Genomic DNA, 15648 nt, shown 5'->3' on the forward strand with positions numbered 1-15648 from the left:
TAGGGTGCCACAAAAAGCTATTTCCAAGTGAACAAGGAATACACCTTGGATATAGTATGGGAACTGACGGCTCAGACAGTTCCAGCACCTCTGGTAGCAGGAAGGCACTGAGTGCCCTAAAGAAAACTGGAGCTTGACAGAGCCATCAGCTTCAATCTTGAAATCCTACAAGTTGTCAGTCAGATGGCAAGAACCAAACACATACCCAACTTCTGTACCCCCCCCAGCAGACACCTCACAGCTCCTGGAGTGGTCACAGGAGAGATGCAAAGGAAAGAAGCAAGGAATCTCTTGGCTTCAGGCAGAAATCTTTGCGATAGAAAGGAGGAAAAAACCCCCACTTTCTAACAGCGAAACAGCTTGATGGAAAATCAAAAGGTTTCTATTAATCAGATAAATGAAAACCAGGGAACATGCAGAATGGAAAAGTTCTGGAGCATCATGTAAGTCAAGCCACGAGGATAGGCTTGAAGAATGAAGGAGAATGAATGGGAAATAGGAAAGGCGAGAAGAGAAAGGCACCACAAGAAGATTTTGGGAACAAAGAACTGGAAAACAGAAGCAAAACAGAAGCAATGGGCAGGAACCACAATATGGAAAAACCAGTAGCAACAACAGGAGGAGAAGGAAATAAAATGCTTTGTGATTCAGGAAAGGAGCATCATGTAAAACTGAGAAGATGAGTAGAACAAATGCAAAGCCCCCAGTCCTTTACATTGAATGAAACTATGGTCCTTAACAGGGTTCATTAACTACACACTTATCTGCCATCCTTAGAGAAGCACTGACTTTGAAGATGCATAGAGAACTTCAATTACCTAGCAGCTGTCAGAGAAGCTTTTAATGCAAAAAACTGAGCAACCTTTCAGCCTTAATTTAAGAGAACTGCTTGGTGACAGCGATTTTCAGCCAGCTGATTTTAAAGAGGAGCTCAGGGAGCTCTGATTCAGAACGCTAACCACTGCTCTCTGTCAGGCAGACTTTAGGACTGAACCTTGAAGAGAAACAGTGCTGTAAGCAGCTGGAGTTTGTTTTCATAGTGCAACTGATTTTCCTATTGCTGGAGCACACATGGCTCTTCCTGAAGCTCTCTGCCAGCAAAGGCTAATTTTGAATTATCAGCGCCACAGCCCCATGACAGAAAACAGTATGATTGTTCCTGTATTCTGTAGGATTCGTGAATAATCACACTCAAGAGTCTAACTTTGCTCAAGAGATTGGATCAGATGTCTTGCAAAGAGTTGTCTTGATTAGACCATGACCTTTTTTCTTGATCTAGGTAAACCTTAGGAAGGCCTGGAGAAAGAATTCACACCTTGGAGGTGCTGCTCTTACTACAGCCAAAGCAACTGTTAACAGTTGTTTCAGAGGAGCTGAGATACCGACAGCAGGAAAAGAAAATATTGTTAGTGTGGATGCTGAAAGGACAACTCTGAGAAGAGACAACCCTGCTGAAGCAGCTTATGGAGGGAGTTTAAACCACCTGCAGCAGCCGTGCGTTAGAGCACTTGCAAAGACAACGGCAGCTCTGAGCAGAGAGGAGCACCTCACAGCTCCTGCTGCGCAGCCAGCACAAACCAGTGTCACACGAGTGACGTACCCACCCACCCATCACAGGATGGACCCCCACGGCTGATGTACCCACCCACCCATTACAGGACAGACCCCCATGGGCAGCTGGTGTCGCTGGGGGTTCCCAGTCCTTCTCCCCTTGCCTCTCTTACCTCACAGGGCCTCCTGCCAGGCTGAGGTCCTTCTGCTGTGCCCCCCGGGTGGAGGCTGCTGGAGCTCTCCCTGTTCCCACCTGCCTGGGGAGAGAGGACAGTCAGAGCTGTCTGCACCCCTGGCGTGTGACCACCCCCCACGCTGCCTTCCCGAAGGCAGGCCCTTCCCTTCCCTCCCCCCTTCCCAGCTGAGACCACCCCTTCCATAACACCCACCCAAAACCAAGGCTCCCCCCTAAGCTAGTGCTGCCCCCCCCCAGCATTCCCAAGCACCCTCACCAAACAGGGCAGCCCTCCCCAAATCCCCCCGCAAACTAAGGACTCCCCACCCCAAGTACCCCCATCCCACCCCCACCCCGGGGCTGCCCTCCCCACCCCCACCCCCCGCTCCAAACTGGCGCTGCCGCCCTCCCGTCGCCTCCAACCGGCGCTTCCCTCCCCAGATCCCCCCCTCCCAACCCGGGACCACCCCGCGCTGGGCCCGCCCCCCCATTCCCAGTGAGAGCTGCCGCTCCCTCCCCAGCACCCCCACCGAGGACACCCTCCCGGGGGTGCCCCCGCTCCCCAGCATCCCCCGCCGGAGCTGCCCCCGCCCCGAGACCGCCCCCCCGCCCCCCCCCCCGCCAGCGACCGCTCTCTCCGGTTCCGCCGGCGCCCGGGCCCGCCCCCCCTCCCCGGCACTAGGCCGCAGCCGGCGCCCGCCGAAGGCGGCCGTGCGGGCAGCAGCTCACCTGGAAGGGCGGGCGCGGCGGGCCGGGCCGGGTCGGGCGGGCCGGGGGGAAGCGGAGGGAGGGGGGGAAGGGGAGGCGAAGCGGCGGCGGCGGCTGCGGCGCGGAACGGGACCGGGCCTCTACTCGCGGCGGCGCAGGGCGGCCATGGCGTGACGTCATCCAGGCGCGACGGCCCTCGCGCCGGGGGGAGGGGAGGGGCGGACGGGCGGGCGGGCGGGCGAGCGCGCGCGCGCTCTCTTCTCTTCCCTCCCCTTCCTGCGCGCGCGCGCGCGTCACCGCCCCGGCCGCGCCTTAAAGGGGACGCGCGGGGAGGGGGGGGGGGGGCGGGGGCCGTGCGCGGCGAGGAGTGTGCACACGTGGGCACACGTGGAGGGGCGCACACACGCGTGCACAGCCGTGCGTGGGTACACACGCATGCGCACACGGGGTGTGTGTGTGTGCATGCGGGAGGAGGGGCACAGGCATGCATGCGCACATGTGGAGGGACGTGTGTGCACACGTGGAGGGGTACGCACGCACGTGGGGGTAGGCGCGTGTGCACGCACACGCGTGGTTGCACATACGTGCAGGTGGCCGCATGCAGCCAGACACGCGTGTGCGTATTTGCGCGTGCCATACGTGTGTGAACGTGGCATAGGCGTGTGAACGTGGTGAGCTCTATGTATGTGAACATGTGTACGTGTGGAGGTGTGCACGCATGCACACACCTGGGGGTATGCGGCTGCATGCACACACGGGTACAACACGCGTGTACGTGGGGACAGCCATGCACAGGGAGGCGCATGACCACGAATGCACGTGTGTAGAAGTATGTGTACATGCGTGTGTGCGTGCAGAAGGGTGCACGAGTGTACGTGTGACTGCGGGTCAGACACGCACACCCATACGTGGAGCTACACCTACATGCAGGTGTGCTCACAGAGCTGCACGTGTGCACACACAGATAGCCACGCCTGCACGCAGACCCATGGAGATGTGCACGCGTGCGTGCGCACATGTTAACACATACCTCCAAGCATGTGTACACGCAGAAATACATGAACACACGTGCATACGCATGGATGTACGCACAGACACACAGAGGTGGCAAATGCACATCTGGATGCGGACATACATGGAGATAGACACACGCGAGGGGATACGCCTGCACACGTGGAGGAATACGTACGTGCACACGAAGTATGCTCACACACACGCACACTCGCCCACGCACACAAACACGTGATGGCTTATGGCTGCGGGGTGCAGCCCCGTACCCCACGTTCACATCCCCACCCCAGGCAGGATGGTGCTGGGGGTCCTGCTCCGGCTCTCCCCAGCGCCCACAGGAGCAAGCACCAGCGGCCAGAGCGTGGCTGCGGGTCCCTGCCAGCCTGCTCAGCACCCTGTCCCTCCCCATTAACCAGAGTGTTAATGAGCTCCCCTCGTTAGTGCTGCCAGGCTGCCTGGGCTTCTCCCTCCCAGGGGCTGCTGCCCGTGCCGGGTGTGTGCCCGTGGGGCCGTAGCCGTGCCCGTGGGGCCGTAGCCGTGCCCGCTCTCCTGCTCCTTCACCCCATCCGCCCCGGGGCTGCCGCTCTTGCAGGTTCCCCACGGCGGGGGCTCCTCCACGCCCAGCCCAGGATGTGGCCCCACACCCCAGGGCTGCGCTCAGCACCTCTGTGGCCCAGCAGCCCCGGGCCCTGGCTCCGCATCCTTTGCAAGCAGCCCTGAGCCCCCAGGTCCGGGGGGGCCACCAGCACCCCACGGCAGCCCGCTCTGCTGCACCCCGCCTGGGAGCTGCGGCCGCTCCTTCCCCTCCGGCTGGCCGGCTCCGACCCCAGGGCACCAAGCGCGGTGCCCCGGTGCCCCGGGTGGTGCAGCAGCCCCGTGGGCCCTTCCCTGGGGCCACCTCTTCAACCTGAGGCCACATTCAGCCCCGGGAGGGTGCAGGGGAGGTATCCCAGAGGTGCGAAATGCCCAGGAGGCTGCTTGCTGGGGGCACTGGGAGGGGGGGTCACTACCGGGAGGAGGCTTGCTGGGGGCACTGGGGGGGGGTGTCACTGCAGGCACTGGGAGGGGGGTCACTACCGGGAGGGGGGGTCACTGCAGGCACTGGGAGGGGGGGGGTCGCTACCGGGAGGGGGCTTGCTGGGGGCACTGGGGGGGGGGGCACTACTGGGAGGGGGAGTCACTGCAGGCACTGGGAGGGGGGGGTCACTACCGGGAGGGGGCTTGCTGGGGGCACTGGGGGGGGGGCACTACTGGGAGGGGGAGTCACTGCAGGCACTGGGAGGGGGGTCGCTACCGGGAGGGGGCTTGCTGGGGGCACTGGGGGGGGGGGGGGGCCCTACTGGGAGGGGGGGCACTGCAGGCACTGGGAAGGGGGGGTCACTACTGGGAGGGGGGGTCACTACTGGGAGGGGAGTCGCTGGGGGCACTGGGAGGGGGGTTGCCGTGCCCCGCCCGGAGGAGCAGCGCTCGGGCAGCCCGGGGGTGCCGGCGGGTCGGGGCTGGACCGGGACGCGCCTCCACCCCCCTCCGCAGCGGTGCCAGGCTGGCCCCGCCCCCTGCGCTGGCCACACCCCTTGTGCCTGCAGGCCGGGAGGGGATTGGCTGAGACAGGAGGGGTGGGTCTGGGTGGGCGGAGTCTGTGACAGGTATGTAAGGAGGGGATGGGGTGCGTGGGAGTGGTCCGGTGGAGAAGTGAGTGGGGATGGGGATGGGGATGGGGATGGGGATGGGGATGGGGATGGGGATGGGGATGGGGATGGGGATGGGGATGGGGATGGGGATGGGGATGGGGATGGGGATGGGGATGGGGATGGGGATGGGGATGGGGATGGGGATGGGGATGGGGATGGGGATGGGGATGGGGATGGGGATGGGGATGGGGATGGGGATGGGGATGGGGATGGGGAGCATGGGAGTGGTCCGGTGGAGAAGTGAGTGGGGATGGGGATGCCCCCAGAACATCAAGGTTGGGGTTGTCCTGACTCCCCAAGCCCATATCGCCTCCCCGAGGGGCTGGGGTGAGGGTGCAGCCCTGTGCCTGTGTCTCACCTTTGCTCCAGCGCTGGCTCAGAGCCCCACGTGCCGCTTTGCGCAAGAGTCGCGCTGGCAGGCAGACTCTGCCCGGGCAGCAGCCACCACCCTGGCCCCGGCCAAAGGCCAGGCACGGCCCCAGCATAAAGGCAGCAGTGTCAGGGTGCTGGCTCACTGCTGTGCTGGAGCTGAGCGCAGGAGGTGCTGGCGGGAAGGGGTGTCTTCGGGTGGAGAGGAGCTGGAGACCGTCCCTGCCCAGGGCTGAATCCTCTCTCCCTGGCAGGCTGGACTGTGTTCCTGGCAAAGATGGATTACGCCAAGTCCCTGAGCCTGCGCCTGGCTGCCCCCGTCTCCAAGTAAGTGCTGGGGAACCACCGTCCCTGGGTGGGGGACATCAGAGCCGCCCCTGTTTTGGCACCTCCCAGGTGGATGTGCTGCTCCCCACTGAATTTTGGGGGGCTGGCACTGCCTGGGGTTGGCAGTGGGTCTCAGGACACCCCAACCCCTTCATCCCTCCTCAGATGCGTGTCAGCAAGTGCCTCCATGACCCAGCAGCTGCTGTCAAGCCCTGCCCCGCGGCCCCGACCCTACCGCGTCTGCAACTGGGACCGCAGCCTGCGCAAGGGCATCATGGCACACAGCCTTGCCGAGCTGCTGCGCCAGGTGAGCTGGGGGCTGTCCGTCTGTCTGCCCGGGGGCTGTCTGTCCACCCGGGTGGGTGGTGTGCTGGCTGCTCCCCCCCCCCAGCCCCACTCACCCCCAGCACCCTTGCAGGCTCAGAGTGCCCTGCTCGCCCCGGGTCCTGTCTCGTTGGTGCTGGATGAGGATGGCACCGCAGTGGAGACGGAGGCTTTCTTCCAGACGCTGGAGGAGGACACGGTGCTGATGGCCCTGAGCAAGGGGCAGACCTGGGCTGCCTCCAAGGTGAGTGCACCCCTGTTTGTCCCATCTGCATCCCACACTGGGAGTTGATGCTGGGCTGGGAGGTAACCAGGATGCTGGGTCAGGAGGGACTGGGAGGGTGGGTAACCCCAGCCCTGCTCTCCCATAGACACCCGGGTACCAGCTGAGCCTGTCCTGCAAGCCCCCTCGGAGGATCGATGTTGCCTGTGTCACCTTCAACCTCTACAAGACCAACCCGCGGGACCTGGGCTGCCTCAACGTCAAAGCCACGCTCTACGGCACCTACAGCATGTCCTATGACCTGCGCTGCTATGGGGCCAAGCGGCTGATGAAGTGAGTGCTGGGGGGGGGGGGCTGGAGATAGCTGTGGGAGTGGGGATGCTGCAGGGGCGGGGGGCCCAGCCCCACCACCCATCTGCTCTGTGGGGTGCGAGAAGGGATGCTCACAGCCTTCCTCCCTGCCCAGGGAAGCCCTGCGTTGGACGCTCTTCACCATGCAGGCCACCGGCCACGTCCTGCTCGGCACCTCCTGCTACATGCAGCAGCTCCTGGACGCCACGGAGGAACCGAAGGAGGTGGAGGGCAGCCCGGTGCTGCAGAGCCTCCTGCCCTGCAGCCTCCCACCCCTGCCCCGCAGGAAGACGCTGCAGTGACGGCCGGCTTGCCCTGTTGTCACCCCCCCCCATCCCTGGGGGTCCCAGCACTCCACTAGGTCAATGCCCGGGGGGGGGTAGGCTGCTGCGGTGCCCAGCACAGCCTGTCCTTGCACCCCGCTGGCTGAGCACGGCCAGCTCTTCTCTAGTATCTACTGCTTTGTAAATATATTTATTTAAGTAAAGCTCCTGTGACTGACTGATGCTGTGGCTTGTCTCCTTTCTGCTAGGTGTGGGGGCTGGGGGGCTCAGCCACTCGCCCCACTTGGCACACCGAGGCCGCACTGGGTGGTGGTGCAAGAGCGTGCAAGGAGGGGACCTGTCGCAAGCGCTCCCCAAGGGAGCTGCTGCCTTCATCCTCCTCCCTGGCAGCCCAGTGCCCAAACTGGCATGCAGGGCCTGACCCCCACCCCCTGGCACTGAGCTGACCCCCCCCTCCTGGCACTGTGGGTGAGCACGAGGAGGGGACGGTGCAGGGGGGGCTCTCTCACCCCAAACCCCCTTGCCGGGGCAGCTGGCACAAAGCCCGTTCTTGCTCCATTTCAAGGGAAGGATGATTCCCCCTGCCCCGTGCTGCGGGTGGTCCTGCTGCTCAGGACCCTGACCACACCGCTGGCACCCAGAGCAGGGCTGGCAGGGGGCTGTGGGGGGGGTGTTTTAGCTCCTGGGGTCCCCAGCCCCCCCCCCCCCAGCAGCCCCAGTCTTGCACAACCCCATGGGCTGGTGCTGCCCTGGCCGTGCCCCGTGGGGACTGCAATGGCTGGGAAACAAAACAGAGCCTGGGCTGGCACTGGGTTATGGGGGGCTGGGACATGGGGAGCCCAGACGGGGGGGGGGGGGGGCAAGCTGGGAGGGAGGGGAACAACCCACTGCCCATCTGTGCTGTACTGGGAAGCACTGGGATGAGCTGTGGGGAGGGGAGAGAAGCTGTGTGCTCTGGGGGTGCTTAGGGGGCACCCCCCCGTACTGCACTGCAGGGGATGCAGGACCTGAGCCACGCTTACCTGGGGACCCTGCTGCAGGGGTCTGGGGCTCCAGCGCAGGAACCGCTGCCATGGCAGAGACCTGCACCAGGGCAGCACAGCCCACCTGTGGCAGTGGGGGCTTCATTAGCCCGCTAATTAACGAGCCATCGGCCTGCAGCCCAGCTCCAGCTGCAGCCCAGCCTGGGGGCTGCATCGCCCCGTGGTACAGACCTGTGGGGGTGCAAGGCGGGCGTCACCCAAGGGTGCCAGGGACGGCACGGGGACACCACGGCTATACACGCACAACGTCCCCAGCCCGACGCCCCCGACCCCACGGGGTGACGGTGGCTTCGCCAGCCCCCGCAGCGTCCCCCACCCGCACGCAGGCGGCAGCCCGGCTTTAGCAGACGTATTTATTTCTGTACACACTTATACACACGGTTCCAGGGTAGTTCCATCCTCGCCTTCAGTGCTGTCTCCTTGCAGGGTCCGGTCTGCGGCGGAAGGCACCCGCACGCTTCCTAGGGTGCCCAGGGCCAAGCCCAGCCACGCCGTACCCCCCTCCCCATCCCTGTAGTGTCTACCTGGGGGCAGAGCCCCCCTGCAGCCCCCCGGCCGGGGCAGGGCCGTGCGCCTTCCCCCTGCCTCAGTTTCCCTGGAGCACCGGCCCTGGCTGCGGCAGGGGCAGAGGTAGGGGCACCGCACGCATCGTGGGCCGGGGGGGCTGGGCCCCCCCGCCAGCACCGCGCTCTCCCCCCTGCCCCCCGCAGGGTCCTCGGCCCGGTACGTGCGGGACCCCCAACCCGTGGCAAAGTTTGGGGACACCGGTGGGACCTCCGGATGCTGAAGCCGCCCCGGCGGAGCTTACTGGGGGTCCTCCATCACCCTGACCCCTGCGAGGGGGTGGTGCCGGCCATCGGGCCCCCAGCCCCTGCAGCCCCCCCGAGCGATACTGGGGGGCAGTGGGGGGGCTTTACTTGACGTGCTCGGCGGCGTGGGAGGAGCAGTAATACTTCTTGTGGGCGATGAAGGTGGAGAGGCTGCTGAACTTGATGTTGCAGAGGCGACAGTACCTGTGGTTGCCGTTGGGCACGGGGCCGGGCACAGCCTTGGCCGGGGGGGTCTGCACACCCCTGTCCGTGTAGGCGGGGGGCGTGGGGGGCTTGCGGGCGGCTTCCCGCAGTCCCTCGGGGGCTCCGGGCGAAGCGGGGGGCCGGGGCGAGGCGGGGGGCCGGGGGCTGCCGCTGCCATCCCGACTCTCCTTGCTGTTGAAGCTGTCCCGGCGGAGGCGGGGGGCAGGCGGGCGGGGGGGCGACGCCGCGGGCAGCGGGGGCTCGGGCGTCCTGCCGGCACCGGGTGCCGGGGTGTTGGGGAGCCCCTGCCCGGCCGCCGGCGGCTTGGCCATGAAGAGCCCGTGGGCGTTACGGAAGTGCTCGAGGAGGTCACCCTTGATGGCCCCGTTGAGGGGACAGTAGGGACAGGCGGAGAGGGGTCCCTTCACCCCTGGGGGTGGCAGGGGACCCTTGGGGTGACGCTGCAGCGAGTCCGCCGCGGATGCACTGGGGTAGGGGATGCTGGGGCTCCCCGCCGGAGCCGCCCTCGCCCGTACGCCTTCCGAGTCCTCCTCGCCGGGGCTGCCGGGGCTGCGCCGACCCTTGAGGGGGGCGGGCACGGTCCCCTTCATCTTCTGGAGGTGCTCGAGGGTGCGGGGCTGCAGCGGGGTGGCCGGGCACTGGTACTTCTTGTGGGCCAGGTAGCTGTCGAGGCTGTTGAAGCTGATGCGGCAGGCGGTGCATTCGTGGTAGTCGGCCAAGGGCAGCAGCGGTGCCGGTGCCGGTTCGCCCTGCCGCCGCGGCTTCTTGCTCAGGTCGATGGGACCGTCGGCATCTGGACTGGAGCGGGGCGAGGGGGCAGCCCCCGGAGGGTCGGGGACCGGCGGTGGGTCGGGGGCCGGGGGGGGTTCGGCGCGGCGGTGGGCGGCCCCGTGGATCTCGTAGAGCTTGCGGCGTTTGCGGGTGCGGAGGGGCTGGGGCAGGAAGGGGACTTTGGGGGCGCTGGGGCGGCGGAGGGGGGGGTCGTGGCGGGAGGCGCAGTAGAAACGCTTGTGCACCACGTAGGTCTCGTGGCGGCTGAAGCGGATGTTGCACGCCTCGCACAGCGTCTTGCTGGGGTCCTCGTCCCCCTCGTCCCCCGCCGAGCTGCCGGGGCTCTGGCTGTCCTCGCTGCACCGCCCCGACCCCCCCTCCGCCTCGGGGGACCCCGCTTTGCCGCCCCCCTCCTCCGCCTTCACCTCCGGCGGGGCGGCCGGTGGCGTGGCATCCCTGCCGGCGTCCCCGTCCCCTGCCGGTGTCCCCTGCCCGTCACCCGCCGGGGGGGACAGCAGCGTCCCCGGGGCGGGGGGACCCTTGGGTGCCCCGGGGGGGGCTTTGAGCTTGCGTGCCCCGGGGGGGCTGTCCTCGGTGAGGTGCCGGCTGGAGCAGTAGAGGCGCTTGTGCACGTAGTAGTTGTTGATGTTGTTGAAGGTGATCTCGCACTCGAAGCACGTGGCACCCTTGGGCACCGGCGCCCCGGTGTAGACGGTGGGCGGCACCGCGCCGCCGTGGCCCTGCTTCAGCCGGCTGTGCACCAGCTCCGACATCTTCGCCAGGATCTCTGACGCCTGCGGCACCACCGCGGCTTCGTGGCTGAACACGTACTGGGGTAGGAAGACAGTGCCGCCGGCCGTGCCCATCCCCGGCTCGCTGGGCACCGGGCTGGAGCCCGGCGTGGGGCTGGCGAGCTCCGACTTGACCTTTGCCGAGGGCAGGCTGCGGGGGGACGAGGTCCGGGAGCAGGCGTCGGGGCTGCCGCCCCCCTCCCCGGGGCCGCCGCTTTTCGGCGCCTCTGCCTCGCTCGCCGGGCTGCCGACGGGCTCCTCCTTGATGTGGACGGCCTCGCTGGAGGAAGAGCAGGAGGAAGAGGAGGAGGAGGATGAGGATGACGGACCTTCCCCGTTCTGCGGCTGGGCTGGTGGCGAGAGCTTGCCGGCCTTGGCGTCGGGGGGCGAGGCGGGCTGTGCCGGGGGGGGCGCGGTGTCGGGGCCAGGCGGCGGGGCGGGCAGGGGGCCGTGCAGCACCACGTGCTGCGGCAGTGCCGGCAGCCCCTCGGGCAGGAACGCCGGCAGGCCGCACTTCCGCAGGGACGCGTTGTTCGTCTGGCTCAGCCCTGCCGAGGGGAGAGAGGCACCGGCGTTACGCGACATCCCCGGCACCGGGACGCTCGCCCCGTCCCCCGCCTCCCTCCCCGCGGCCGGAGCCTGTTTGGTGCCGCAGCCCTCGGTGGCGATGCCGGGCTGCGCGCGGGGTGCCGGCGCGTCTCCGTCCCCGGCCGCAGCCCGCGGTACCCACCGGGGGCGAGGGGTTTGGTGGCGGGCAGGGCTGGCCCCGGCGAGTACACCTCTCCCTTGGAGCCCGGCTGGCAGATCATGTGGTTGGTGACCAGGTGGCTGTAGAGGATGTCCCTCGTGGTGGAGATGAAGCCGCAGCTGTGGCAGACGCCTGCGGGGAACGCGGCGCAGGGCTGAACGGGCAGGACGGCAGCCGGCGGGATGGGGGGAGTCCCCGTGGGGAGCGGGTGTCTGTCCCCAGGCTGTGCTGGAGGGGACGGGGCTGTCCCCGCGGGGACGCTGGGCAGCGCTCGCTTACCGTTCAGGGTGTCTGTGTGCACCTTCAGGTGACGCTCGCAGTTGGCTTTGGTGGTGAAGGCAGACAGGCAGATCAGGCAGACGAACGGCCGCTCTCCTGCGGGACAGACGGACAGCTCAGTGCCAAGGGAAGGGGGACAGGGACCACGGGGACCACAGGGATGGGGACCGCAGGAATGGGGACCACAGGGATGGGGACCACAGGGACACCCCGTGGGGCCGTGCTGGCCAGGAGGGCGCGGGCTGCGGGACGCCCCCTCCATCTTTACAGGGCCGAGACAGGGGACGACCTACAAGCGAGCTGCCCCAAACCAGTAACCCAACTGGGGGGAGAACCTCATCTAACTGGTGCTGCAGCCCTGCAGCCTCCCTGCCCCTCCATCCCGCCAGCTCCTGGGGTCCTTGCATGCGGCTCGGTGTCCCCAGGCTGCTGCAGCATGCCGTGCCGTGCCGTGCCGTGCCGTACCGCTGTGGCTCCGCATGTGGATCTCCAGGGAGCTGGCGCTGGGGCAGCTCTTCTTGCACTGGGGGAAGGGGCAGACGCGCTCGTTGGGGTACGTCTCCTTGGGCTTCTCCTCCAGCGCGGGCGAGCCGGCGCTCTGCCGACTGGCACAGTAGTACATCAGGTGGGCTTGCAGGTTGCGCTCGCTCCGGTACCAGATCCCGCAGTCCTTGCACGGGAAGACGTCCTCTGCGGAGGGGAAAGGACAAGCCGTGGCAGAGCTACAGCACCTGTATGACGGACCGGGGACCCCCGGCATCGTCCCCCGGGCTGCAGAGCGTCCCCCTCCCTGCGCCCTCCGTCCCCGGGGACTCACTGTTAACCACGGCGGTGGCCAGGATGGCGGCCATGCCGGCTTGCTGCGGCAGCAGCTGGATGTCCGAGTGCAGCGCGGCCGGGTACGGCGAGTCGCCGGGCTCCGCTTTCACCGCGTGATGGTTGGCGACGGCCGGCGGCTCCGCCACCACGAAGGCGCACACGGCCTCGTCCTCCCGCAGCGCGCGCGTCGTCCGGCACCACAGGGCTTCGTCTGTGGGGGGGGCGACACGGCGGTCAGTGCGGACCCCTCCGCACCCCCGTGCTGTTGCTGTGCTGCTGCCTGCACGGCCCTGGGCACCCCCGGGCACCCCCGGGCACCCCTGGCCCCGCTGCCCCGGCAGCACCCCGGCCTGCCTGGAGATGGCGGTGTCTGCCTGCGCCCGCGCGCTGCCTGGCACGGCCCTGCCTGCCGGGAGCCTCCCGCTCCGTCTTGCACCAACGCTTGCACTCCTGCTTGCAGTAATGCAAGCCCCGAGTCTCGCACCGATGCTTGCAGGAATGCTTGCACAGAGTCTTGCACCAATATATGCAGGAATGCTTGTGCTGAGTTGTGCGCAAACGCTTGCACCAACACTCGCGCCAACGCTTGCGGTGATGCTCGCACTGTCTTACACGACTGCGCGCAGTAATGCTCGCACCAGGGTTTGTGCGGAGCCTTGCACAAACGCTTGCACCGATGCATGCAGCAATGCTTGCACTGAGTCTTGCACCAAAGCTTGCACCGGGTTTTGCCTCAGCTGCACGCAGTAACACTTGCACTAACGCTTGCACCAATATTTGCACCGGTCACTGCATGCTGGGACCCTCCTCATGTTCGGGGGGGGACACGGGGGACATATTCTGAGGGCTGGGACAGGGGACGATGCCCAGGGACTGCAGCGGTGGGTCGCGGAGCAGGCGGAGGAGCAGACGCTGCCCCAGCAGACGTGGCGGGGGGGGGGCACGGGTGGTGGCACCAGCAGCGGGCCGGGGGCAGGACCCATCCCTCCCTCACCCAAGCGCCGGGGTGGCCATGCCCGGTGCCCACCCACCCCACCCAGGACCCCTCCCGTCCCCGGACGCGGGGACACGCGGGACCGGTACCGACCCTTCCTGTAGATCACGGCGTTGGCATCGGGCTCTCCGGGCACGAGGGGCAGCCGGGACAGCCAGCAGCTCTCGTCCCCCAGCACCAGCGTCACGGGTGGGCTCTGCCAAGGGCGGGGAGAGGGGGGGGGTGAGCACCGCTCCCCGAAACCGGCTGGGGTCGGGGGACCGGGGGTGGGGGGGGGGCTGGCAGCGGCAGGTCACGGCGCTCCCCGCTCAGCCCGTGCCCGGCTCTGCCTTCCCGCATATCTAATGAATATTAATGAGCAGAAGTGGGGGGGGGAAATTAATCTGCCTGATCCTCCGATGGCTGCCGCGGTAACGATATGAAATCTAATTATTCGTCCCAATATTTCTAAACCCTCCAACTCAGCCTGACAGTCGCAGCCGGTTGGGGCCTTATCACCGCCAGGAGCCGAGTGCCGGCAGCGTGATAAACCCCACGCGCGTGCAGGCACTCGCACACGCGCGTGCGCGCCCCGAGGGTGCACGCGCAGAGCCTGCACGCTGCTGCTGCTGCGGGAACCCGCCTGCCCCTGCGGAGAGCGGGTGGGAAATGGGGCTGGGGGCTTAGGGACCCCCCCCGGCATGGGATGTGGGGACGGGTGCTGCTGGTCTCGGCTCCCTCAGGGACCGTGGTGGCCCCTCCGTGTCCCACACCACGACCAGGAGGGAGAGGAGGGTCTCTGCGGAGCTTCTGCAGCTTTGCTCCGTGCACGGGGGGGACCTGTGGGTACCCCCCAACGGAGGGAGGCTCCTGCAGTGTCCAGGCACCCCGCAGCACCCCAGGGTGCTCCCAGCACCCCAGGGCGCCCGCCCCGGCTCCCCTCGGTGGCCCCAGTCCCTGCGTCGAGCCCTTCCTTGTTCTCCCTGGAACAAAGAGGTCAGTGTCTCCGCTCTGCACCGGCCCGATAACCATCAGAAACCCTATCTGCTCCGCATCCGCCGGGACGGTGTTATCGGGGGCGGCCCCACGCCCTGGCTGCACCCCCCCCCCAGCCGTGGGCATCACCCCAGGGCCGGGCAGGGGGTGCGGACGGGGGGCAGGGATGGAGCAGGGGGCACAGCCAGGGCTGAGCCGGGACGTGGGGCTCCGTGGGCCCTCGGTACCCCTGGGCTGGCGCTGCTGGCGGGTTTGCACACCCTCCCGAGCAAAGCTGGTTTTGAGGAGCCCCATGGGACCAGCTGGGGGCGCAGGCAGGCATCTTCCTCCTCCTCCTCCATCAGTGCAGTGATGGGCACACGCGATGCTCCATGCCACGGAGGCATTAAAGCCACCCAGTGTTCCCATTCCCCGCTAAAACCCCAAGATGGGATAATCTCCTACATGGAGACGAAGAGCAGGGCTGGGCAGGATTTGGGGGAGACCCCCTGCACACCCCCCCGCCCCTCGCTGCCAGCAACAAAGACGAAGGGACCCGAGGGCGACAGCCCGTATCAGGGATGGGGCTGCGATTCCTTCCTCGCTTTCCCGAGCAGAGATAGGGAGGGAGGCGAGCGGTGGAGGAGAGCAGGGCTGGGAATCATCAGCCGGGCTCGATAAGGGAGCTGCTGAAATGGGAGCAAAAATATTTAGACAATAAATGAAGTATCAGAAAAAAGCCGCGCATATCTTTAAGAAATCAATCATCCTGTACCGGGTGTCTGGACACACGGCGCCAACCAGGAGATAGGGAACCAAACTGGGCAGATAAGGGTTAATCAAGGATTTAATTCGGCAAAGATAAACGGGCCTGAGCTAAAAAAAAAAAAAAAAAAAGAAAAAAGAGCGAGGGAGAGAGGAGGAGGAGGAGGAGGTGGGGATGGAGCCCGGGCGAGATTCTGTGGCCTCGAAGACCCTGGGCTGGAGCTGCCCACGTGTGGCTCTGGGGGGGCTGCAGGGGGAAGGATGCGGCTGCGATGTGCGGATCCGGCACCTACAACACCCCCGTGTGCGCACACACGCACACACGCACACTCAGGCACACCCCCGATGCTCACCCCGGCGCAGCGTGCAGCTGATGGTGTGCTCCTGCCACCGACAGCCACCGGCCCCCCAGCGCCCCGCGCTGCCTCCTCTCCCG

At 66.4% G+C, this 15648-nt stretch overlaps 3 protein-coding genes across 14 annotated transcripts in view; 1 reads left to right on the top strand and 2 right to left on the bottom strand.

Moving 5' to 3' along the window:
* Positions 1 to 2625, bottom strand: part of ZC3H18 (zinc finger CCCH-type containing 18) — a 47476-nt gene extending 44851 nt beyond the window's left edge. For 3 of the 9 annotated variants that reach the window (XM_054840710.1, XM_054840708.1, XM_054840706.1), the window contains exons 1-2: positions 2456 to 2579; positions 1725 to 1808 (exon numbers count right to left, since the gene is read on the bottom strand). The gene's annotated coding sequence lies outside the window, so the exon portion shown is untranslated. Of the gene's footprint in view, positions 1 to 1724; positions 1809 to 2455 lie in introns of all 9 variants that reach the window. The other 6 variants (XM_054840707.1, XM_054840703.1, XM_054840704.1 and 3 more) reach the window with 6 other exon arrangements.
* Positions 2626 to 5484: 2859 nt separating this feature from the next.
* Positions 5485 to 7216, top strand: CIDEC (cell death inducing DFFA like effector c). Its single transcript, XM_054840687.1, has 6 exons — positions 5485 to 5677; positions 5760 to 5832; positions 5998 to 6139; positions 6251 to 6400; positions 6528 to 6712; positions 6846 to 7216. The coding sequence occupies exons 2-6, from the start codon at positions 5783 to 5785 to the stop codon at positions 7030 to 7032; spliced, it is 714 nt and encodes a 237-aa protein (XP_054696662.1). The 5' UTR covers positions 5485 to 5677; positions 5760 to 5782; the 3' UTR covers positions 7033 to 7216.
* Positions 7217 to 8397: 1181 nt separating this feature from the next.
* ZFPM1 (zinc finger protein, FOG family member 1) overlaps positions 8398 to 15648 on the bottom strand; it is a 34073-nt gene continuing 26822 nt past the window's right edge. For 3 of the 4 annotated variants that reach the window (XM_054840767.1, XM_054840765.1, XM_054840764.1), the window contains 6 exons: positions 13587 to 13689; positions 12498 to 12710; positions 12146 to 12370; positions 11681 to 11776; positions 11384 to 11533; positions 8398 to 11201 (listed from right to left, as the gene is read on the bottom strand). In XM_054840767.1, coding sequence (XP_054696742.1) covers positions 8971 to 11201; positions 11384 to 11533; positions 11681 to 11776; positions 12146 to 12370; positions 12498 to 12710; positions 13587 to 13689 — 3018 coding nt within the window. In that variant the 3' untranslated portion in view covers positions 8398 to 8970. The remainder of the gene's footprint in view (positions 11202 to 11383; positions 11534 to 11680; positions 11777 to 12145; positions 12371 to 12497; positions 12711 to 13586; positions 13690 to 15648) is intronic. The other variant, XM_054840766.1, reaches the window with a different exon arrangement.

The sequence above is a fragment of the Grus americana genome, chromosome 13 (assembly GCF_028858705.1).
Source record: "Grus americana isolate bGruAme1 chromosome 13, bGruAme1.mat, whole genome shotgun sequence".
Classification (NCBI taxonomy): Eukaryota; Metazoa; Chordata; class Aves; order Gruiformes; family Gruidae; genus Grus; species Grus americana.

Coding starts and splice junctions, on each gene's coding strand:
- CIDEC (XM_054840687.1), top strand. CDS start 5,783: ATGGATTACGCCAAGTCCCTGAGCCTGCGCCTGGCTGCCCCCGTCTCC. Junction 6,140..6,250: donor TTGCCGAGCTGCTGCGCCAG/GTGAGCTGGGGG, acceptor GCACCCTTGCAG/GCTCAGAGTGCCCTGCTCGC. Junction 6,401..6,527: donor AGACCTGGGCTGCCTCCAAG/GTGAGTGCACCC, acceptor GCTCTCCCATAG/ACACCCGGGTACCAGCTGAG.